Genomic DNA, 25,321 nt, shown 5'->3' with positions numbered 1-25,321 from the left:
GACACTTTGAACTGGAACTCTGTGTGTGCTGTTGTTTAAGAATATTTTGGATGCGTTGGTTCTGATATGAGCTCACGTTACCTCCAGTCCTGCTCTTCGTCCCTTACCACGTTTTCGGCTGACAGCGTATCGTCGACGCTGGTTTCCCCACGTTACGTCGTTCGTAGCAGTTGCCTGCCTAGTTTGTTTCAAGCTAGAACACAAAAACGTCCTGAGACTGGTTTGATGCAGCTCTCCACGCTACCCTATCCTGTGCAAGCTTCTTCATCTCCCATTACTTACTGCAACCTACATCCTTCTGAATCTGCTTAGTGTATTCATCTCTTGGTCTCCCTCTATGATTTTTACCCTCCACGTTGCCCTCCAATGCAAAATTTGTGATCCCTTGATGCCTCGGAACATGTCCTACTAAACGGTCCCTTCTTTTTGTCAAGCTGTGCCACATACTCCTCTTCTCCCCAATTCTATTCAATACTTCATCATTAGTTATGTGATCTACCCATCTAATTTTTAGCATTCTTCTGTAGCACCACATTTCGAAAGCTTCTATTCTCTTCTTGTCCAAACTATTTATCGTCCATTTTTCACTTCCTTACATGGCTACAATCCATACAAATACTTTCAGAAATGACTTCCTGACACTTAAATCTATACTCGATCTTAACAAATAAATTTTCTAATCTACCTACCCGGTTAAGGGATCTCACATTCCACACTCGGATCCGTAGAACGCCAATTTTCTTTCTCCTGATAACGACGTCCTGTTGAGTAGTGTCCGCAGCACGTGGTTGTGCGGTAGCGTTCTCGCTTCCCGCGCCCGGGTTCCCGGGTTCGATTCCGGCGGGGTCAGGGATTTTCTCTGTCTCGTGATGACTGGGTGTTGTGTGATGTCCTTAGGTTAGTTAGGTTTAAGTAGTTCTAAGTTCTAGGGGCTGATGACCACAGCAGTTAAGTCCCATAGTGCTCAGAGCCATTTGAACCATTTTTTGTTGAGTAGTCCCCGCCCGGAGATCCGAATGGGGGGCTATTTTACCTCCGGAATATTTTACCCAAGAGGACGCCATCATCATTTATCCATACAGTAAAGCTGCATGCCGTCGGGAAAAATTACGGCCGTAATTTCCCCTTGCTTTCAGCCGTTCGCAGTATCAGCACAGCAAGGCCGTTTTGGTTAGTGTTGCAAGGCCAGGTCAGTCAATCATACGCGGTTACTATGTGTGTAATGGTAGTAAATCGGAAACGTTTTTATACCATAACAACTATTTATCGGAAAGAATACGCATTTTGTACCGTAAAGAAATGGTCTACAGACGTAGCGAATACCTCGACAAGCAGTACGAATTAAAAATACACAGCTGATATTAAAAGAGTAATACCTCTAGAAACCAAAGAAAATATAACACAGGTTGTAAACTCCTTACAAGCAAGGCGAATCTCAAGCGGTTCGTAGAGGTACTTAACCCCCAGACGTTAGTTACATTCACTACAAGCCGTCAGTGGCAGCACATTGGACAAAAAATTTGTTACCCTCAGTAGATGGTAGTACGATGTAAGGCCACATGTGACCATGATAATGACTTAAGTTCGGCGTTGAAGGGGTGTATGAGTTTCTTCGGGTGTGGCACACTGATCTGAAATGACTCATCGGTCATTAGATTCTGTAGAACTACCAAATTCCGTAGATGAGGATTATTGTTTCAGTTGATGTTCGAAATAGTCCCAGAAATGGAGAATGAGTCGTTCAGCAAATCAGTCGATATGTGATGAGGTGCCTGAGTGTTCGTCTAAGCAGTAGCGGGTGCATATAGCCCTGTAAACTAAGCATCTTGGAAGTCGGGAGTGTCCACAGGAGACTCATCACGAAGATGCAGAAGGCAACACTTCCTGAGTGGGAATGCAATTAACTTCTTGGTTCATCTCTACGGTAACCTGAATGAATGGTAGGGGAAACATCTCCAAAATATCGCAGAACCATGAATCTGGGTTCCTGATAGTGCAGTGGTCATTATAAAAGAAATCTTTAATCAGAAAAGATGGGCGAGTGTGCTGCTCGTTCTGTTCTCTCAGTTCTTAATATAGCTGATCGCTGAGTTTGACCACTGTGCATCATGAGAACAAGCTTAGGTGTGCATCTACACTCCTGGAAATGGAAAAAAAACACATTGACACCGGTGTGTCAGACCCACCATACTTGCTCCGGACACTGCGAGAGGGCTGTACAAGCAATGATCACACGCACGGCACAGCGGACACACCAGGAACCACGGTGTTGGCCGTCGAATGGCGCTAGCTGCGCAGCATTTGTGCACCGCCGCCGTCAGTGTCAGCCAGTTTGCCGTGGCATACGGAGCTCCATCGCAGTCTTTAACACTGGTAGCATGTAGCGACAGCGTGGACGTGAACCGTATGTGCAGTTGACGGACTTTGAGCGAGGGCGTATAGTGGGCATGCGGGAGGCCGGGTGGACGTACCGCCGAATTGCTCAACACGTGGGGCGTGAGGTCTCCACAGTACATCGATGTTGTCGACAGTGGTCGGCGGAAGGTGCACGTGCCCGTCGACTTGGGACCGGACCGCAGCGACGCACGGATGCACGCCAAGACCGTAGGATCCTACGCAGTGCCGTAGGGGACCGCACCGCCACTTCCCAGCAAATTAGGGACACTGTTGCTCCTGGGGTATCGGCGAGGACCATTCGCAACCGTCTCCATGAAGCTGGGCTACGGTCCCGCACACCGTTAGGCCGTCTTCCGCTCACGCCCCAACATCGTGCAGCCCGCCTCCAGTGGTGTCGCGACAGGCGTGAATGGAGCGACGAATGGAGACGTGTCGTCTTCAGCGATGAGAGTCGCTTCTGCCTTGGTGCCAATGATGGTCGTATGCGTGTTTGGCGCCGTGCAGGTGAGCGCCACAATCAGGACTGCATACGACCGAGGCACACAGGGCCAACACCCGGCATCATGGCGTGGGGAGCGATCTCCTACACTGGCCGTACACCACTGGTGATCGTCGAGGGGACACTGAATAGTGCACGGTACATCCAAACCGTCATCGAACCCATCGTTCTACCATTCCTAGACCGGCAAGGGAACTTGCTGTTCCAACAGGACAATGCACGTTCGCATGTATCCCGTGCCACCCAACGTGCTCTAGAAGGTGTAAGTCAACTACCCTGGCCAGCAAGATCTCCGGATCTGTCCCCCATTGAGCATGTTTGGGACTGGATGAAGCGTCGTCTCACGCGGTCTGCACGTCCAGCACGAACGCTGGTCCAACTGAGGCGCCAGGTGGAAATGGCATGGCAAGCCGTTCCACAGGACTACATCCAGCATCTCTACGATCGCCTCCATGGGAGAATAGCAGCCTGCATTGCTGCGAAAGGTGGATATACACTGTACTAGTGCCGACATTGTGCATGCTCTGTTGCCTGTGTCTATGTGCCTGTGGTTCTGTCAGTGTGATCATGTGATGTATCTGTCAATAAAGTTTCCCCTTCCTGGGACAATGAATTCACGGTGTTCTTATTTCAATTTCCAGGAGTGTATTTTATTTAATATTGGTGGGTAGCCTAACCACGGGAAAGTTGGATGATAATGTTAAGAATCTTGGAATTGGACTGAAAGATATTTATTTGCTCTAATGACGTACCATAAATCACAATTAAAATTAAAACTCAACTCAAACTACAAAATGATGCCTACGTTGTGGGGAGGTTGCAAAAAGTGTGGAACGATCTATGGAGAAAGTGCAACAAGATCTGCTTCTTGGGCAGCTTTTAAAATCAAAGTTAACGGTACAAGAAGGTGCCTCAAATTATAACCAAATTAAGCAATCAAGTTGCGTGACAAAGTAGGCAACTAACGGGCTGCTCCGAATAATAATCAGACTACCACAATTGCGACACTTGGGTTTCTCCAAAATCGGTATATGATGCTTCCATCAGCACCAAATGGTGTCCAGGAGATGTGTGACCGGAAGATGAGAGACTCCACTGTGGGCGGGGACCAAATGACGATCAAACATAGATCTCTCCATAACTCTCTACTTTCAAAAAAACTCTTTATGTAGGGGACAAATCATTGCTGTTGCCACTGGGACGGATGAGAATATTGCTTATTTCGTCAATAAACGGGGGAACGCTACAGAAACTTAACAGTGGTGGTGTACAAACGCACTTTTACAAATAAGAGATTGGTACTGAGCCGGAGCAGTGACCCATCGGTCCATCCGTTTCTTCAGAAATGGTTCAAATGGCTTTAAGCATTACGGGACTTAACGTCTGAGGTCATCATCCCCTAGACTTGGAACTACTTAAATCTAACTAACCTAAGGACATCACACACATCCATGCCCGAGGCAGGATTCGAAATTGCGACCGCGGCAGCCGCGCGGTTCCGGACTGAAGCGCCTAGCACCGCTCGGCCACAGCGGCCGGCTTCGGTTTCTTCATTCCAAGCACGATGGTGAAGAGACTCAATTCGAATGGATACACCACGTTTTGAAGAGAAAGCAATGGACCTTCCTACAGTGGCCCCGTGCCGTCACGCTGTCTCGTCCTTTGATGTCCGAACAGAATAGTCTAAACTATCAAGCTCAATTATTCTTTGGGAATGGCAGTGGCAGGACAACGCCTTCCGCCCAGGATTAGGCAACGTGCTCCTTTGTTGACAAAAGCTTGAAGCAATCCACAGCCTTACTTCCGTGAAAACTGCCCAACCCTTCACGGATCTTCACTCTTCCTAACGAAATTTACTGACCGCCTCCTGCCACCAAAGAGAACCGAGGGACCACACTAGAAGGCACCTTCTCAGTGACAAAGACTCTTAACTTTTCTTGTAGCAAATGTGGCCAGTATGCTCTAAATAAAATTACCGTGGAATGGTAGCAAAAAAGAACCAGTGTCGCAAGGCGATATATGACAGTAATGTCACGACCACCTATGACCTGAAATACAGACTCGGCATAGTATGATTCAGTCGCCCCACAGGGTCGTCAGTGCTCTAGACGCCTTGCATCATTTGATAAAACGAAAAATCGCGATAGGCCGTAACACACTGGGTAAGCCTCCAGTCAGCTGTGGCCCAGTTTCCATGTTTTGTGGCCCGCAAGACGTGCAGCTTTATGTGCCGATGTGAGGCGAGCTTCGCCGATGGAATGTGGGACGCGAATCGAATAACTCAGCGCTGCTGCAGCCTTCGCCAGGGGGGAGGGCTCCTCCTTTCAGAGTTTCGAAGCGGCTGGGGTCCACAGACAGCTCTTCCGCCTGCCGCACTCTCCGCTACTGGCGACTGTGCGCGAGCAGCGCACCCCCCGCTGCGCCGTTATGTTCCAGCGAAGAAAGGCTCCAGTCAACTGGAAGCACTGGAGGATCCGATACAGTCAGCTCGCTCACACGACTAGAATTCCATCACTTTGGCCCAGCCGTTCTCTGAATAGCGGAACAGCTTAATAGATTTTCAAAGCAAACGCATTTCATCCGTATGCGATACTATCAGCACTGGAAGTCTTTCAAATAAAGGGCTCCCTACATATTAAAAGTTCGTTTTAGTACCGTTGTGTAACTTTGCATTTACCACATGTTTCCGCGCACCCCGGAGATCTGTTTCTGCAGAGTGCTCGGCGGACGCTGTAAAATTACACCAGCGTTACCTGTTGATCAAGTATTGTAAATAACCTGCTTCTCATTCTTTTCTTTCAGGATCTGTACGCCACTTGACCTGTACCTTCCCCCTTCAGATCGTCTTCCTCTCGGACTCTTTCGCCTCCCAGTTTACATTGGTACGTTGCTTTTTAGTAATTTTAAACACCTTTAGGATCTAGTTTAACGATAGAAGCACCATAAGCAGCCACAGTATGGTTGAATGTAAAATTTATTGATGATGTTGGTTGGCTTTGCGTCTAACAAGGACAGGGCAGACAACGCGACAAACGGATTTCGATAAGCTTCGACGTACTGGTCGGAAGATACTCTGAAGTTACTACTGGGAGAGGCTTCCATTTTTGAAACAGCTGAGGTCGAAGGTCATTATTCAGAATCTGTCGAACGGGTGTAAACGTTATAACACTATAGGATAAGTAACTTTATATAAACCGGAAACAGCTCTGAGAAATCAAAGAATTGATGATGCTGATACTTTAAAATATACTTAAGGAGGGAAAGCGTTGATAGATTGGCGGTGGCCGGAATTGACATAGGCACTCTATTCGGATCACATGTAACCTTCGACGCTATAGGTTTGAATCTCACTTCTTGCGTTCTTTTTATAAGAGAATGAAAGCTGTCATGAAAGTTGCATATTGTTATTTTAAATATAATGTTAATATGAATAAGGAATACATAAAACAACTGATCAGTGTTCGTCTCTACGAAGTTGGACGACGTATGCCTAACACTCAGCGGAGCCCGAATTTTTCCGAAAAGTATGTCCTTCCTTAGAGTATATGAATATGAAAAAGCGTCTTGCAGAGTCTGTGTTTATACCCGTCGTGTTAACCTTTCACAGCGCGTCAGATGGTATTTATCATAGAAGCAGAGGGCGCAGAGGAATCCTCCGCGCCAAGCACACTATATGAAAACCACCTTCCTGCTCGCATATGTTTCCTAGCCAATATGCGATGGAAAGCAAACATGATTTACATTTATGAAGATACTTCTTTTGGCGCTTAATTGCGACGCGCGTTTGTTTTATTTCTTTATTTAACCTGAACAAATAAGGGCCACATCTTATATCGGATAGGGGTTTTCCACGTTCTATATTTTTTACATCATTATTGTTTAGGAAATGACAATGACTGTAGTATGATAATTAATAATAAAATGGTATTAATGGAATTTAAAAAATATTTGAATGTATCTAATGACAGTGGGAGTAACATTTCTGACTGAGAAGTAATGACGTTAATACTAGCCATACTGCTACCACTACTACTGATGCTATTAGTAATAATAATAAGCAGACGCAAAAGGTATGTGCAGCTGTACGAAACTGATCTTTCCTGAGATAGGGAATTCTGAAGGAGAGAAATTTATGTAGTCTTTTATCTGCTGTAGACATCATGCCAGTTAGCAAAGGTTTCCCTTCTCAGGTATATGTACATCGGATTGAAAGCAGTAATTCTTGCAATTTTTTTGCGCGTCTCATGTGCATAAATTGAAGTTTTCCTTACCTTCGCGTGTTGTTACGATTTCCTTCTTGTGCGGACTGGGTCCTTGGTTTTGCGTAGTGCCCTAAATTCTTTCACGGAAGTGTCCCCTTCCTAATATGCCAAACCTCGTCGCAATCGGATCGGAAGCCCTGACCTTTCCTTGCAAGCCCCATTCAGAAAACGGTATATATTTGCCCTGCAATTAAATTAATCCTAGCATGAAGTTCATCACGAAGTTAAAATGCATGAAGATATATAAAAGAGCACTAAGTGCATGTTGTCGTGTCTCACATTGACTAATGAAACTCGATAAGGACAAACACATTTCAACTTCTTCTTTTCCTGTCTTACGCAGAACTGGCAAGTTTCTTCTTCTTCTTCCCTGTCCTACGTATCGTCCTCCGTCAACTGTTTTTCCCTCTGGTTCTCTCGAATGCAGTAATGCCACCTCTTTTTAGGCCTTCCCCTTTCTGTGAAGCCTTCCCCTGCCATCTCCATCGCCGTGCTTGCAGCATGGCATTGGTCTCTTCTCGTGATCATATCACTGGGCTGGGTCTTCTCTCCTGCACTTCCTTGGGCACTTAAATAACCTTTATGGTTGCTCGGATGTATTCTCTTGGAATTCGGTCCATACTGTTGATTCTACGTATCCAGCACAATATCATTTTACCTATATATAGCCTATTACACTGGTTATAAGTTATTGCCCATATCTCTGCTGCTTATAGTAATGATGGCCTTACGTCTGCCTTCTTTCCAATTCATTCAGACTGCACTCTGTGGTTTATCTCAGTATACATGCAGCCATTACTTGCCACAGGTGACCCGAGGTACATGAATCGCTCTACCCTGCCGCGCGCTGTGGCCGCGCGGTTAGGGTTAGAGGCACCATGTCACGGATTGCGCGGCCACTCCCGCCGAAAGTTAGAGTCCTCTCTCGGGCATGTGTGTGTGTGTGTGTGTGTGTGTGTGTGTGTGTGTGTGTGTGTGTGTGTGTGTGTTGTCCTTAGCATACGTTAGTTTAAGCTAGTTCAATTAGTAAATCTAGGGACCGATGACCTCAAGCTGTTTGGTCCTTCAGGAATTCACACACACACACACACACACACACGATTACTCAATTACCGCTCAACCTTTCCTTGGCTCTTTGGCTCTCCCATTCATAATGACTGTGTCACCTTCCTCGTTTCTCAGCCAGGAATACTCTGTTTCCTTCTGTTGCTTTTAATACCTTTGCCCAGCATTGAACACTTCCATTCTTCCAGATTGCACCCCACACCATCTCTGCTGGTGCTGCACAAAACAATGTCGTCTTGAAGCGACACCCTCCAAGAGGCTTCATCTTGAATTCCTCAGACAGGATGAGCACAAAAAGATGTATGGGCTGCATGCAGATCCCTGTTGCAAACTTGTATCCATTCTGCCACGCCTACACTGCCTCTTACCCTTTCGTACATACCTTGTACAAGGTTTACATATTTCTCTGGTTTTAGCACAACTGTTCTGTCTCTCCATTCCTATGGAGTTCTCAACCTTTTTTTGTAGACCTGCCTCATCAAGTCAACTCCTACTTGGCTGAGACACTTCCAAGGTTATGGAAATTTAATCTGACCAAGTTTCTTCCATGTTTTGCGTTACCTTAGTCCCGATACTACCTCCAGTGATGTAGCCAATGTCATGTTCTAGCTGGAGTCTCCGTATTCTGAGTTGATTCTTGGGTTTTCTTTATTCAGAAGTTTCTCAAAGTATTTTTTCCCATGAAGTTCCCTGATTGATTAAAACTGTGTGACCGATCGATACTCGAACTGGGGACCTTTGCATTTAGCGAGCAAGAGCTCTACCAAGTGAGCTACTCATGCACGACTAACGACCTGTCCTCGCAGTTTTACTGTCGTCAGTACTCCGTCTGCTCCTTTCCAAATTTCAGAGAAGCTCTCATGCGAAACCTCCAAAACTAGCACTCCTGGAAGAATATTGAGGAGACGTGGCTTACCTAGAGTCTGGGGGATGTTCCCCCAATGAAATTTAGCCGGCCACTGTGGCCGAGCAGTTCTAGGCGCTTCAGTCCGGAACCGCGCTGCTGCTGCGGTCGCAGGTTCGAATCCTGCCTCGGCCATGGATGAGTGTGATGTCCTTAGATTAGTTAGGTTTAAGTAGTTCTAAGTCTAGGGGACTGATGAAAGCACTCCGTCTTCAGGCCACGAGTGGGCTAGCGGGACCATTCGACCGCCGTGTCATCCTCAGTGGAGGATGCGGATAGGAAGGGCGTGGGGTTAGCACACCGCTCTCCCTGTCGTTATGATGGTATTCTTGACCGAAGCCGCAACTATTCGGTCGAGTAGCTCCTCAGTTGGCATCACGAGGCTGAGTGCACCCCGAAAAATGGCAACAGCGCATGGCGGCCTGGATGGTCACCCATCCAAGTGCCGGCCACGCCCAACAGTGCTTAACTTCGGTGATCTCACGGCAACCGGTGTATCCACTGCGGAAGGCCGTTGCACGGGGGACTGGTGACCTCAGATGTTAAGCCTCATTGTGCTTAGAGCCAGCCCAATGAAATTTTCACTCTGCTGGGGAGTGTGCGCTGATAAGAAACCTTCTGAAACATTCTGGAAAAACTTGAAATGTAGTCGCAGTTGCGAATAAGGATCCATCAGCTGTATAATGGAATGACAATGAAATTTTTTGCCAGACTTTTACTCGAACCCGTATTTCCCGCTTATCGCAAGCGGTCGCCATACTATTTGGCTAGCTGGGAACGACTCATGGAAAGATACCTTGTTCCCTATATCGTCAACCAAGTGTCTACAATCTTTACATTTCATGTATTTCACAAGGGCTGTAGACGCCTTAGTGCTTGTTCTTTCCAAATGTCACAGAAGCTCTCCTGCGAAACCTCCAAGACTAGCTCTCCTGGAAGAAAGGAAATTCCGGAGACGTGGCTTAGCCACAGTCTGGGGAACTTAACACAGGCATTGCAGAATCGTATTCTGGAAACGTCGCCCAGTCCTTGGGTAATCCATGTCTCCGCTAGTCTTGCAAGGCTTGCAGAAGAGCTTCAGTAAAGTTTGGAACGTAGGAGACGAGGTACAGGAGGAAGTAAGGCTGTGAGGACGGGCTGTGAGTTGCGCTTTGGTAGCTCAGTCGGTAGAGCACTTGCCCGCGAAAGGCAAAGGCCCCGAGTTCGAGTCTCGGTCCGACACACAGTTTTAATCTGCCAGGAAATTTCATATCAGCGCACACTCCGCTGCAGAGTGAAACTTTCATTCTACTTTTACCATCGTTCTTTAATCGTACCATTTTCGAGTGTGAATGCCGTTTCATTCTTTACTTGAATAATGTAGGTGGAATACTCGGCTGCCTTGTCTCTGGCCTTAGCCACTATTAAAGGTTTGTTGCTCCCTCTTTTTATCTACAGTTTCTCACAGACTTCTTTCCACGCTGCCACCTCCGCATTTCACTAAGGTTTCATATTAGAGTTAACCAAGTCTTCTGGTTGGCCTGTAGTTTTCTGGATGCAGCTTTTGGCCACTGATGGGATGCGTTAGCTATTAAACTAATGGACGGTTGGAGAGACGCTTGCCTATACTGTGGCAGCCCTGCGCTCCGGATGCAAGCGGTATTAAGCGTTGCGGTCGCACTGCCATTGCCAGAGAGGTCGCTGAGCCTCGCTCCCCGGTTCCGCAGCGGGGCTGAAATTGCGTTTTGGGTGCGTGAGCGGCGACAGCAAATGCCGCACCAGCGGGCCAGTTGCTGGGGATTAGCGGCGGCTGCGTCCGCCCCGCCTATGGTCCGTAAACAGCGCGCTCTGCTGCTGGCGACACTGTCCGTTACACTGCATCGAGGCTGACAGCTGCGTGGGGCTTTGTGTGGTCAGCTACGGCTCAGATCCATTCACGGCTTCACGGCCCCGAGTAAGCGCAGTTCATCTTCGTTACAAAGGCTAAATACACTGCCGGGAGTCGATACAGAAAAGAAAAGGGATCCAGTATTGGAATCAGAATTTAAAAGAGCTTTGGAAGACTTAAGATCGAATAATGCACAAGGGGTAGATAACATTTCATGAGAATTTCGGAAATCATTTGGGGAAATGGCAACAAAACGATTATTCACGTTGGTGTGTAGAATGTGAGAGTCTGGCGATGTACCATCTGACTTTCGGAAAAATGTCATCCACAAAATCCTGAAGATTGCAAGAGACGGCAACGGGAAGTACCCTATAGGTTCCGATGAGTGAGTTTGTATTTATTATTTTATTTATTTATTTATTTATTGTTCCGTGGGACCACATTTAGGAGAAGTCTCCATGGTCATGGAACGAGTCAATACATGAAATTATAACACGATTGTAGAAATAGATAAAATGAAATATAAGAAACATATTCAGGCGACAAGTCGTTAGTTTAAATAAAGAAAATCAAGAATGTAACACTGGAATTTGCTTAATTTTTTAGCTCTTCCAGGAGCTCCTCGACAGAATAGAAGGAGTGAGCCATGAGAAAACTCTTCAGTTTAGACTTAAAAGTGTTTGGGCTACTGCTAAGATTTTTGAGTTCTTGTGGTAGCTTATTGAAAATGGATGCAGCAGAATACTGCACTCCTTTCTGCACAAGAGTCAAGGAAGTGCATTCCACATGCAGATTTGATTTCTGCCTAGTATTAACTGAGTGAAAGCTGCTAACTCTTGGGAATAAGCTAATATTGCTAACAACAAACGACATTAAAGAAAATACATACTGTGAGGGCAATGTCAAAATTCCCAGACTATTGAATAGGGGTCGACAAGAGGTTTTCGAACTTACACCATACATAGCTCGAACAGCCCGTTTTTGAGCCAAAAATACCCTTTTTGAATCAGAAGAATTACCCCAAAAAATTATACCATATGACATAAGCGTATGAAAATATGCGAAGTACACTACTTTTCGTGTTGAAATGTCACTTATTTCAGATACTGTTCTAATGGTAAATAAAGCGGCATTTAGTTTCTGAACAAGATCCTGAACATGGGCTTTCCACAACAGCTTACTATCTATCCGTACGCCTAGGAACTTGAACTGTTCCGTCTCGCTTATAACATGCCCATTCTGTCTGATTAAAATGTCAGTTCTTGTTGAATTGTGGGTTAGAAACTGTAAAAACTGAATCTTACCGTGATTTAGCATCAAATTATTTTCCACAAGCCACGAACTTATACCATGAACTACATTATTTGATAATGTTTCAATATTACACACAAGATCCTTCACTACCAAGGTGGTGTCATCAGCAAACAGAAATATTTTTGAATCACCTGTAATACTAGAAGGCATATCATTTACATAAATAAGAAACAGCAGTGGCCCCAGCACCGACCCTTGGGGAACGCCCCATTTAACAGTGCCCCATTGGGACTGAACATCATTACCACTCTCAATATTGCGGAGGATTACCTTCTGCTTTCTGTTCTTAAAGTAGGAGGCGAACCAATTGTAAGCTACTCCCCTTACTCCATAATGTTCCAACTTCTGCAGTAATATTTTGTGGTCAACACAGTCAAAAGCCTTCGTTAAATCAAAGAAAACACCTAACGTTCGCAACCTTTTATTTAATCCGTCCAAAACCTCACAGAGAAAAGAGACTATAGCATTTTCAGTTGTTAAGCCATTTCTAAAACCAAACTGTACATTTGACAGCAAATTATGGGAATTTAAATGCTGCAGTAACCTTGTATATACAACCCTCTCGATAACTTTAGCAAACACCGATGGCATAGAAATAGGTCTATAATTGTCAACATTATCCCTGTCTCCCTTTTTATAAAGTGGCTTCACTACCGAGTACTTTAATCGGTCAGGAAACTGACCACTCCTAAAGGAAAAGTTACAGATATGGCTAAGTACTGAGCTAACATACGTGGAACAATACTTCAGTATTCTGCTAGATACCCCGTCATATCCATGAGAGTTCTTGGTCTTTAGAGATTTAATTATTAACTCAATCTCCCTCTTGTCAGTATCATGGAGGAGCATTTCAGGTAACAGTCTCGGAACACTTTTTTCTAAGAGCGCTATATGATTCCCTGTTGGGACTAGGTTTCTATTTAGTTCACCTGCTATATTGAGAAAGTGGTTATTAAGTACTGTACATATATGCGACTTATCAGTAACACGGACATCCCCACTACGCACTGATTCTATATTCTCGACCTGTCTCTGCAGACCAGCCACTTCCTTTACGACTGACCATATGGTTTTAATTTTATCCTGAGACTTAGCTATTCTATCTGCATACCACATACTTTTTGCCTTCCTAATAACTTTTTTAAGCACCTTACAATACTGTTTGTAATGGGCTGCTGCATTTAGATTTTGACTGTTTCTAACGTTTTGATATAATTGCCACTTTGTTCTACAAGATATTCTTATCCCTTTAGTCAGCCACCCAGGCTGCCTGTTTATGCTAGTACACTGTTTTGAACGTTCTAACGGAAAGCAACTTTCAAAGAGCACGAGAAAAGTCTTGAGGAAAGCATTATATTTATCGTCTACTGTATCAGCACTATAAACATCTTGCCACTCTTGTTCCTTGATAAGGTTTACAAAAGTCTGTACAGCAACTGGATCAGCTTTCCTAAAAAGTTGGTAACTATATTTAACATGTGTTGCAGCACAAAAATCTTTTAGACTTAAAATTTGTGCATCATGATCTGAAAGGCCATTCACCTTTTTGCTAACAGAATGCCCTTCTAATACTGACGAATGAACAAAAATATTGTCTATGGTTGTTCTACTGTTCCCTTGCACTCTCGTTGGAAAGAATACGGTTTGCATAAGATTATATGAATTAAGGAGGTCTACCAGCATCCTTTTCCTTGCACAATCACTTATACAATTAATATTGAAGTCACCACATATAACTAACTTTTTGTATTTCCTATAAAGTGAACCAAGAACCTCCTCTAGCTTTAGCAAAAATGTTGTGAAATCGGAGTCTGGGGATCTATAAATAACAACAGTAAGAAGTTTAGCTCCACTAAATTTAACCACACCTGCACAACATTCAAACACCTTTTCAGTGCAGTACTTTGAAACATCAATTGACTCAAATGGGATACCGTTTTTCACATACATGGCTACTCCCCCACACCGCAAAGAGCTCCTAGAAAAGCTGCCAGCCAACCTGTATCCTGGTAAAGGAAGCCTCTGAATTATCTCCTTATTTAAGAAGTGTTCAGATATACCAATAATTTCAGAGTCAACATCTATAACCAGTTCACTAACTTTATCTCTAATACCTTGTATATATTGATGAAATATACTAATTCCCTCATTAATCGGATACCCAAGCTTTGTAGAAAGTGGTTTCTTTGTTAGAGAGACTTCCCTTAAGCAGGAATACCTATCAGCTGACTTCAATCTAAAAAAGGTACAGCTCTAACACCCACAACTACCGGAATTTTCCCATGAGTGATTCAACCACCCCCACCTATGCTGTCACCTATAAGTTTTGCCAACCTCCCCTTCCCATACCTGTTGAAGTGCAGGCCATGTCTAGTGAAACCCGTCCTACTGTATCAAAATATGTGACACAAATAGCTGTATCTTTTGATTCCATTGTATTAGAAGCTTAAATTTTTTATACCGCCAAGGGACCACAGACTTTAGTATGCTACTTAAATGTCAATTTGATACGTCTACCGTTACTGCTAAAAAGGTACTTGCAGATGGACAGACAGACGGAAAAAATGGGAAATATTATGTGATGAAATTACAAATTAAGAATTTTTAATTTGCTTTTCTTCACTTGTATTGAGTTACCTTGCTTCTTTCCAATATTATGATTCTTGGTCAACGGGTTTTGGTGAGTGACATTGCGAGAATCAGTATTTGTAACGTAAATGGCAGTATCTTTAGATTGCATTGAAGCATTAGAAGCTTTATTTTTTTACCGCCAAGGGACCTTTGACCTTAATATGTGACACAAATTTCAACTTAATATATCTATCCCATCTTGAGAAAAAATGTTTTTAACTGTCGGATAGACAGGCGGCAGACAATAAAGTGATCCTACAAGGTTCCAGTTTTTACAGACTGTGGTACGAAACCCTAAAATAAATCCAGAACTAAAGATGCTCCTGAAAGTATACGTCTGGAGACCACACTGTATGGAAGTTTATCGTGGAGTTCTGCCTCAGCAATTGTAGAAACTTGAAACATTTGAAATACGATGCTCCCGACAAATGTTACAAATTAGTTGACCAGTAGAAGTACGAAATGAAAAATTAAGTACTCTGTACAAAATACGTGAAGAAACTGAAGGAAGGTATGAAGGAAAATTAGGGTTTAACGTCCCGCCAACAAGGTCACATTAGGGAAAGGTGGGCATCCAAAGACCCATCTCGGTATTCACCTTGAGCAGGTTAGTGACGTCACATGGAACTTAAGTCCGGCTGCTTGGACGGGTATCTGAACTGCCGTATTCCAAGATGCGAGTTCAGTGTAGCTTAATCATAGGGTCATCTCACTCGCTTTACGTGAGGAATGTATGGGTTACTGGGACATCTACGGTCACGAACAGTTAACTAGGAACTGGAGGGCTCGTATATGCAAAATGGGAAAAGGTGGACAGCATGAAATCGGCCAAGAGTGATTACGTTAAACGAGGATAGTTGCCATTGTAATTGCAAGACTTCAGAGGACAGCACACTGATAACTCTGCACTAGAACGAAATGTAAATTCTTGGCAATAAATTGCGAAACGTGTCAAAGATGTTTATCGTCCAACAACCAAGGAGGGAATTACATAAGACGGGAAGTTTTCTGTGGGACGGACAGGAAATACCATTGCTGTGTGGTACTTGGGCCATTGTCGCTCAGCAACTGTGGAATGCTTTTAGGCGGTGCTGCGGTGCGTCATTCGCCCAGGTGTGAAGCTGCCGTCATCCGCCCAGCACGTCCGGCGTTACCGACGTGTTAACGACACCAAATGCGTGTGCAGGAGGTGTTATTCCTCAAGGGACGCGGCAGTAACTGTTAACGGGAAACAATATTCGAATCTGAAAAAACGTGATTGAATTTCTATGCTAGGAATTTGTTACTTCAGAACAACCTCGGTTGCGCAGTGGCAACAGCTGAGTTAAAATTCCTGTTCGGCTGTCTTTTTTTTCGTGGCTTTCGTAAGTCAGTTCAGGAATATGTCTTGGAAATTCCATCATGGAAGAGAAGGATCTGTTGCCTCAGCTTCTTCAAGTGAGTTCTGTGTCAATAACGACCCCAGTGCTGATGGGACCTTAGATTGTGACTTTCCTTCCTTCACGTCATTTCAGCACCTCACCTGTACTTGTACACTGAAGTAATACCTCACGAAGTTGTGTAGCACATATCGTTTCTACTGCGGCAAATGGCTTACCATATGTGTCACCAATGAACAGATACCACATGTTTACTGCGTAAATGACACGTCTTCGAACACTTAGCCGTGAATGCACGCTGTAGAAAGTAACAGGCTCTAAAGAAAATTAATACCTACTACGTTCTACTGAGTTTCTTAGAATTGTGTTACTGTGGTTATGGAATAGCGTACGATGTTTACCTGAAAGTACACAGTGCGATTCCAAATCTTACGCTGTGTGCTGTAGCAGTTGAAACAATGGAATGGAAAGAATTTTACAAACCTACAAGTTTAAAATAGAGGATGCTGGTCTGGGTAATACTAAATATGGGCGAAAATTTCAAATTAACTGTTGCTCTACTGACGATGGTGCACGACCCAGTCACACTGAAGTGACCACCCCCGGGGTGTTTGACGTCAACTTTCGATAACCACTTACAGAGAGCAGTTGGTAGCCCTAGCAGTGGACGGGTGACACGGTAAACAGTGCAGTCGTTGTCCTTTTGTAGAAACGGATAGATTTATCTTGGCTTTCGGGCAAAGGGTGGAAGCATTTCCGAAAAATTGGAAATATTTGGTTCAAATGGCTCTGAGCACTATGGGACTTAACATCTGAGGTCATCAGTCCCCTAGAACTTAAAACTACTTAAACCTAACTAACCTAAGGGCAGCACACACATCCATGCCCGAGGCAGGAATCGAACCTGCGACCGTAGCAGCCGCGTGGTCCCGGGCTGAAGCGGCTAGAACCGCTCGGCCACAGTGGCCGGCTGGAAATTTGTGGTAAGTTTTATGGGACCAAACTGCTGAGGTCATCGGTCCCTAGGCTTACACGCTACTTAATCTAAGTAAAACTAACTTACGCTAAGGACAACACACCCACTGATGCCCAAGGGAGGACTCGAACCTCCGACAGGGAGAGCCGTACGAACCGTGATAAAGCGCCTGAGACCGAGCAAAGTTTTTGAACTGTTCACATACCGCTGTGGTTTTACGGTCCGTGCTAAGATTTTGCTATTTAATACCGGCGTAGGGGTAACTGTGGTGCACCACGAGCCATAGGTGACAGCATTGAACGACGGCTGCGAAAATGTGCACGAGTGAATAGACGTGCAACTGTTGAGCAATTGGCCACTCAGATAAAGCAAGGGGCTACCAACAGTGTGTCTACAACAACCGTTCAACGAACGTTGATGCGTATGGGATTCCGCAGTAGGCGCCTGGTTCAAGCAACCATGCTGACTGCTGTTCATCAGCCACGAAGGCTGGAATTTGCACGTCAATACTGCAACTGGACGCCCACTGAGTGGCAACAGGTGACTTTTTCAGATAAATCAGGTTTTGTGCTTCATGTGATAGATGGTTATTTGGGTGTGCTGCATGAAACGTTTGAAATCAAAGAACCTGGATGTGATGTGGTTTGGGGAACGTTTCCGTGGTATTCCCCGGGTGTTCCAGTCTTTCTGGAAGGCACAAAGGATCAACACAACTGTTCATCTGTCCTTGGGACCATGTCCAACCCTACGTGCGGTTTTGCTTTTTCCTCGGCACGATGTCAAATAAGACACTGCAAAGTGTCTCAATGCTCGCCTCGTACGCTCATGGTTCGAAGAGCACCAGAATGAGTTTACCATACTCCCTTGGCCACCACATTCCCCGGATTTAAATCCAATCGAAAATCTTTGAGGTCACCTGCATGGGGCTATTCGCGCCATAGGTCCTCAACCAAGATACCTAGCGCAACTGGCCACGGCATTGGAGTCGCAATGGCTCCATGTCCCTGTCGGTACCTTTTAGAACCTCACTGACTCTCTTCATGCACTTCCACACGGCAGAAAGTGGTTATTCTGGTTTCTGACACGTGGTCACATTAATGTGACTGGAACATGTATAAATTCAAGTATACACACATTCGCAATAATTTTATTTATCTTCAGAGTTTGCATAGGGTCCTAGATCTAAAACACTAACTCAGAGTTCAAAATATTCTGAGTTGTATTCCTCTTCAAATTTCTTCAGTGCTCATTGTTTAGATCGCTCCACTGGGATTCCGCTGGTATTGTAATACTTTGATTATTCCATGCTACTGTAGTGTTATCTTGAAGCTGTGAGAAAGGAGGACAGGCGCTCCAAGGCGCGGAAGCAGAGACGAAGCTGAGGGCAGACGAAACTAGAAGAGATATTGTTACATGAAGTAAACCGTAAGGGGAGAGCCTTGCGAAAATGTAGACGCCCCCAGACGTAGTGCCAGGGCGTTAGTTACTCTTCAAGGAATCAACATGCAACTTCATATGTCGTCTAGATCCTGTAGTAGGTTGCCACTATAGAACTTTGTAACCAACAGGCACGTACTAGCGTATAAAGCCAGCTTGATACCAGCCCTGAGAAAAGCAACGTCAGTAGGCTCACAAGGGTTAGAAAGAGAGCGAAAACGCCAAAAAACTGTTGACCTATCAGTCTCTACTCCGGGGAGCCCGAGGGGCGGGGCTAAATGACGTATAACAATAATGGTGCAAGCCCTATTTGGCAGAGCAGTTACGTTTAGCTTTCAGCTGAACAATGTTGATACCAAATACGGACTTAGTTAATGCAACTGCACTAACATCCCCGCTTTAGGAACAGTAGAGGGAACCTAACTAAACCGTGATTGGCAGGAGCTTGCAAGAGACCTGCGGGATTGGCTAGGTGGCTTTAAGTGGGAAAAACAGTGCGCCCACGCGACTCTTTAAAACCCCCAGATTCAGCATTTTGGCGGAGTTCTCAGTCAGACGATCTGGGCGCCGAATCCTCGTCCGTCGACTCCAGCTTCGGTCCAGCTCCGCGTAAATCTGCTCTCTCACTTGGAGTGCCTCAGTGAACAGTGTCACATTCAGTATGTTTTGTTTTGCAACTAAGTTGTTGCCCTAAGATGCTCCTAGTATTAGCTACTGTGGTTAGCATCCACTCCTGGGACTTCTGCACTGGCTTCTGTTGTAACAGTGTTATTCATGCTTTTTCTAACCCTAGAACTAGCCTCCAGTATATTAGTTAGTCCTGTCTGGAATAAACAACTATTTCAAAACCCTCTTTGTCCAAGAGTCTCCACAACGAGTTCCCTACGAAGTCTCACCACCTGCATTTCTAGTAAATGCCTGTAGCAGTGGTGGCGGCCGGCCAGGGTGGCCGAGCGGTTCTAGTCGCTACTTCTGGAACCACGAGACCGCTACGGTCGCAGGTTCGAATCCTCCCTCGGGCATGGATGTGTGTGATGTCCTTGGGTTAGTTAGGTTTAAGTAGTTCTAAGTTCTAGGGGACTGATGACCTCAGAAGTTAAGTCCCATAGTGCTCAGAGCCTTTTGAACCATTTGAACCAGTGCTAGCTCAGATAGAAGAAAACAGTCAAATGCCTTTACTGTCAATTGCCCTTCTGGCTTCTGCTCTGTACCTCACGGAAGCGCAGACTGACCAGTAACCCCTTTTCCCCCTATGTCAGGAGACGACAGTATCCCTGGATGCCTACAGATTGATGCAATACTGGTATTTTTTAAATACACGTAGTAAGAATTCCTACCAGGAAATCAGTTTTTATTTGACACGAAGTTTCAAATCAGCGTACAATGGTAATTTTCACGATCCACTGTATGCTAAGAAAAGAAAGCTCCAGTCAAACCAAATGCTGATAAACCACACTGGACTGCTACTCCTGGTAGGCCCACATGGTGTTCCACTGTCACGTGAGGATTCTCACTGCCCAGTAGGTACAACTGTGGTGATTAATTGAAGCATTCAACTTAAAAGTGGTGTCATCACTACAAACGGTCTATGAGCAGCATGCTTGATACCACTCGCAAAATTCAGTTCTCTGGTTGTTATCCTCCTCACTCCGAGAGTGAAGTTATCTATGAATAAAACTTTTCCATTGGACAAGTTCCAAAATGGAACGGACCCTCACTCTTGGTACTCCTTTCTCACGAACCACTTGCTGCACAAACTTTCCAGGAGACTGGCGAAACTTTTCGACGATTTCTCTTTCACTTGTGGGGCCGGTAGATGATCGTGGTCTTCTGGAATGCTTCTTGTGGACATTCTGGACAGTTCCTTCTCCATCAGTCTTACTACACAGACGACTAATTGTAAGCTTTCTTGGTGCATGTTGTTGAAACTTCATTCTGAACTATCTCTGCACCTCACTTACGTTCTGAGTCTTGTAATAGCACTTCAGAACGAACTTTCTTTGCTGAAGGTTTAGCTTGCCTTCAGCCAGTTTTGAAGCCGTGACACCTGACAAAGGAAGAAAAAGTATTGTAGTTGTGATCTTTTCAAAATGGCTCTGAGCACTATGGGACTTAACATCTGAGGTCATCAGTCCCGTAGAACTTAGAACTACTTAAACCTAACTAACCTAAGCACACCACACACATCCATGCCTGAGGCAGGATTCGAACCTGCGACCGTAGTAGTCGCGCAGTTCCGGACTGAAGTGCCTAGAACCGCTCAACCACCGCGGTCGGCAGTTATGAGCTGTAAAAGAGTGTAAACACCTTTGTGGGACACCCTGTATATGAAACACCAACCTGTTCTTAATGTGAGAGAAAGTGTAATCATCTTTCAGGGGGGAGGAATCACGTCGATTTTTTGAGTACAATACCAAAAATTTACGTCTACTGCGAGTCATTACAAAATTATCTACGCCTTATTATAACGTACTGCTAGAAATACAGCCGTCTGCTTCTCGATGAACCTCTGCTCGGATAGCTTGACAAATTTTATATATAGGATCAGATTATAACCAGATTCGCCCTCAATCCAAATCTCGCATCAAGTGACTTTTGCTTGTTTTAAAGGAAGAAGAATAAGGTACGCTTAAAGACTACTGCAGACTACACTTAGCCCAAGAGGTGACTATAATGCATGTGAAAGAGTAGGCGGTTACATCTACAATGGCAGAGAAAATTCTGTGGGTATCGGTGTCAACTATACAACAATTGAATGAAGTTAAGTTCTAGAAATACATTATCATGAAAATTTGGTGGTTCATAAATGTTTGCTGTATTTTGTATATTTAGTTGTAAGGGCCTTAGTTTCTTCTCATCTGCATGCGGAAGCACCAAAAACAGTAATTTCACGGTTGTTTTGCATTCGCCGTGCACGTTAAATGAGAGCTCTTCCATCTTGATGCTAGTACGTCATTGCACACTGCCTTTATGCCGGTGCTGGTAGCTTTAATGAGTCGACTGGCGAGCTATTTGCAGCCTGAGTACGTGGTAATCGATACAGCGCCCATTTGCCGCACGCTCGACGCGGAAACCTCATGAATTCGCCTGGGGGAAGCTTGTCATTGGCAGCGGGCGACCACCACCATTGTGGGACAGAGCAATGACCCGCAGCCGGAAGGCAAAGTTGGCGCGACGCAATTAGCTAATGAATGCGGCGGAACCTTGCGTAAGTGCCTCCCGTTACGTAAAGTGGAGTCAGCGGTCACTGGCGGTCGCCTCTTACCGTGCTGGTTCCACCCCCTCCGCCCCCCCCCCCCCACTCCCCACCACATGGCTCTCAGTCGTCTGGGCGTGGTCGCCCGCACACCGGCCACACCAATACAATTGAGTGCCCTGAAGCGTATCCGTTGCTGCACGCTTGTTCCTCTTCCAGTCACAGCAACATGACAATCTTTTTATTTCCTCCGTCTCTGAAGTCTCGTCTACTGTGAACGCGTCAGAAGTGGAATCTACGTCTACACGATGGGCACAATAAAACAACCAGGAGAATATTTCACGCTGCTTAATATAAGCAACCAAACTTGTGTCATCCGCACCAGGGCAGATGACGTAAAATAGGTTGCCTATTTTGAGCCTGGTATATTTTCCGCGCCATTTTTGTTTTGGCCATCCATATACAGGGTGTCGGGGCTAGATGTACACGCAAACAAATCCTAGAACTAAATAACACGACATTTTGTGTTTCGGGGTAAATACACAACCGATAGAGACACTTCTCAAAATATGATCCTCACCACTTCATGAACAGCCCTGAGTCGCATGGCGCTTGCACACCAGAGACAAGGCGCACCACGTGTTAGCGACCTGTGCAGTTTGACAGATGCCTTCCAACGTCTTTTCCCAGAATCACGATCCCCCGCCACCCCCACACACACTGTCATGGGATGTTACTACATTTCTCCTTGACACGATTCCTGAGCATTGGGTCGGAAGGAGGGCTCCCATTGCCTGACCTCCACGGTCTCCCGATCAGACTCCCCTGGATTTCAGTGCCTGTTTAGGGTTAGAGATCTGTTAGGTCTGAGACAACGGATCTACCCTACAGTAGAGGCCAAAACACCTGTCTATGCTTATGAACGTGCGACGAGAAGTGGAGTACAGTTTCCAGTCACTGTCGAGCTACCGACGTTGCCCATACTGAACTGTACTACGTATTTGTGTACAGTGTTGAACAAATGAAGTTGTAAACCTTGATAGCTACTGTAAGGTAAACAAACATTTCTCTATATCTCTATCCCGAACACCCTGTACATTCGTACTTCGCAAGCCAGCTTAGCGTATGTGGCGGAGGTTAGTTTGTGTACCACTCACTTCCCCCATTTTCTGTAGCGTATGGTCGACGAGGAGACTGATTGTTGTTAAGCGCCGGCCGGAGTGGTCGAGCGGTTCTAGGCGCTACAGTCTGGAACCGTGCGACCGCTACGGTCGCAGTTTCGAATCCTGCCTTGGGCATGGATGTGTGTGGTGTCCTTAGGTTAGTTAGGGTTAAGTACTTCTAAGTTCTATGGGACTGATGACCTCAGAAGTTAAGTCCCATAGTGCTCAGAGCCATTTTTTGTTGTTGTTAAGCTTCTATCTGGGCTCGAGTGTAGTTCTGCCTTCGGGATCTATAAGCACTAGGAAGCAACGTATCGGTTTATGAATTTTAACAGTAAACCTCATCTTGGTGCATAATGCCTCTGTTGTAGCGTTTGCTTTTGAAAATGTATGAGCATTTCGGTGAACCATCCGCGCTTATTAATCGAACCAGTGAAGAAATGTGCTCCTCTTCTTTGGATCTCCACTACTTCCTATATCATTCATAGCTGGTCCTGGTTACAGACTGTCGAGCAATATACACCTTCATGGACGGACTACACTCCCTGAGGATTCTGCGAATGAATCTCATTCTAGCACCTGCCTTACCTAGTATATGCCCTACCCCAGATGTCTAAATCTAAGTGGGCGACTAGTGAAGAGCCGAGGAAAATTTCCTTGCGTAAACAGCCATCTGAAGGCAACACGGTGTTCGTACACGAAGTCAGACAACCATCAAATACAATATTGACTGTGTTATTTGTGCAACATTCGCATCAAGTTCTTTTTTTCTAACTCTCGACTTCCTCTCCCAAAGTCGTCAATTATTTGCTGGACATATCAGAATCTCTCTCTTCCCTTACAGGCTTCGCCTTTTATGGCTTCCTATAGTACCCTGGACGCCTTAACACATGTCCTTTCATCGTCTCTTCGCCGATTTCCGAACAATTTTCTCATTTCTAACGTCGTTAGCCCTTAATTTGCTGTACCTTCCTCTAATATCACATCTCAAACGTTTCAGTTGCCTTCTTTTCAGATTTTTGCACAGTCCAGGATCCATTGCCATGTCCAGACGTAAATTCTCAAAAAAATTATTCCTCAAATGAAGGCCTAAGTTTATTACTGGTAGTCTTCTTTTAACGAGAAATGACCTCTTTGTTACTCGGATATCCTCTTCGCTTTGTTCGTTCGATGTTATTTTACTTCCAAGATAGCCTAATTCCTTCACTTTGTCAACAACACGGTCCCTAGTTTTGATGTGAAATTTATCGCTAGTTTCCTTTACTCTTCATTAGTTTCATCTTTCTTTGCTTTATTCTCAATCCATATTCTGTGGTCGTTAAATTATTCATTTCATTCAGTGGGTCGTGTAATTTTTCCTCACTTTCACTGAGAATAGGTTGGTTGGTTTGTTTGGGGAAGGAGACCAGACAGCGTGGTCATCTGTCTCATCGGATTAGGGAAGGATGGGGAAGGAAGTCGGCCGTGCCCTTTCAGAGGAACCATCCCGGCATTTGCCTGGAGTGATTTAGGGAAATCACGGCAAACCTAAATCAGGATGGCCGGACGCGGGATTGAACCGTCGTCCTCCCGAATCACTGAGAATAGCAATGTCGTTGGTAAATCTTATCGTTTATATTCCTTCAGCCCGAATTTTAACCCCAGTCCTGAAACTTTCTTTTATTGTTATTGCTTCTTCGAAGAATGGGTTGAATGCTAAAGGAGAAAGACTGCGTCGCTGACGTTTTTAATCTGAGCGCATATCTGTCTGTATTTCGGTCTTAATGTTCCGTTTTGACTTTCGTACTATTGTAAGTTACCCGTTTGTCCTTGCAGCTTGTACCTATTTCTCTGAGAATATCAAACATCTCGTAACAAATTACGTTGTCGAATAGCTTTTCTAGATGAATAAATTCTATGGAGGTCTCTTCGTATTTCTTAAGTCTTGCCCACATTGTCTAGCGCAAAGCCAGAACTGCTTCTTTGGTCTTTCCCTTTCGTAAAGTCAAACTCATCGCCGTCTAACAGATACTCAATTTCTTTTTCATTCATCTCTATTTATTTCCGGCGTTAACTGTTAAGCAAATTTTGCGATAATTCCACATTTATCTCTCCTTACTACCATCGGGATTATTGGATAGTGTGTCCGTGGTCTCACTGATTCTACACAATAACTTGAACAGCTGTTAGATTGCCACTACCAGAAACTATTTTAGAAATTATGCGTTCTTCTGCCTTGCTTCTTTGCGAGT

General features: G+C 44.9%; 1 protein-coding gene across 1 annotated transcript in view; it reads left to right on the top strand.

Moving 5' to 3' along the window:
* LOC124775859 overlaps positions 1–25,321 on the top strand; it is a 187,496-nt gene that overhangs the window by 99,112 nt on the left and 63,063 nt on the right. The window contains exon 3 of the mRNA XM_047250693.1: positions 5,699–5,778. Coding sequence (XP_047106649.1) covers positions 5,699–5,778 — 80 coding nt within the window. The remainder of the gene's footprint in view (positions 1–5,698; positions 5,779–25,321) is intronic.

Source organism: Schistocerca piceifrons, chromosome 2 (genome assembly GCF_021461385.2).
Source record: "Schistocerca piceifrons isolate TAMUIC-IGC-003096 chromosome 2, iqSchPice1.1, whole genome shotgun sequence".
NCBI lineage: Eukaryota > Metazoa > Arthropoda > Insecta > Orthoptera > Acrididae > Schistocerca > Schistocerca piceifrons.
This window is presented reverse-complemented; position numbering and strand designations above follow the sequence as displayed.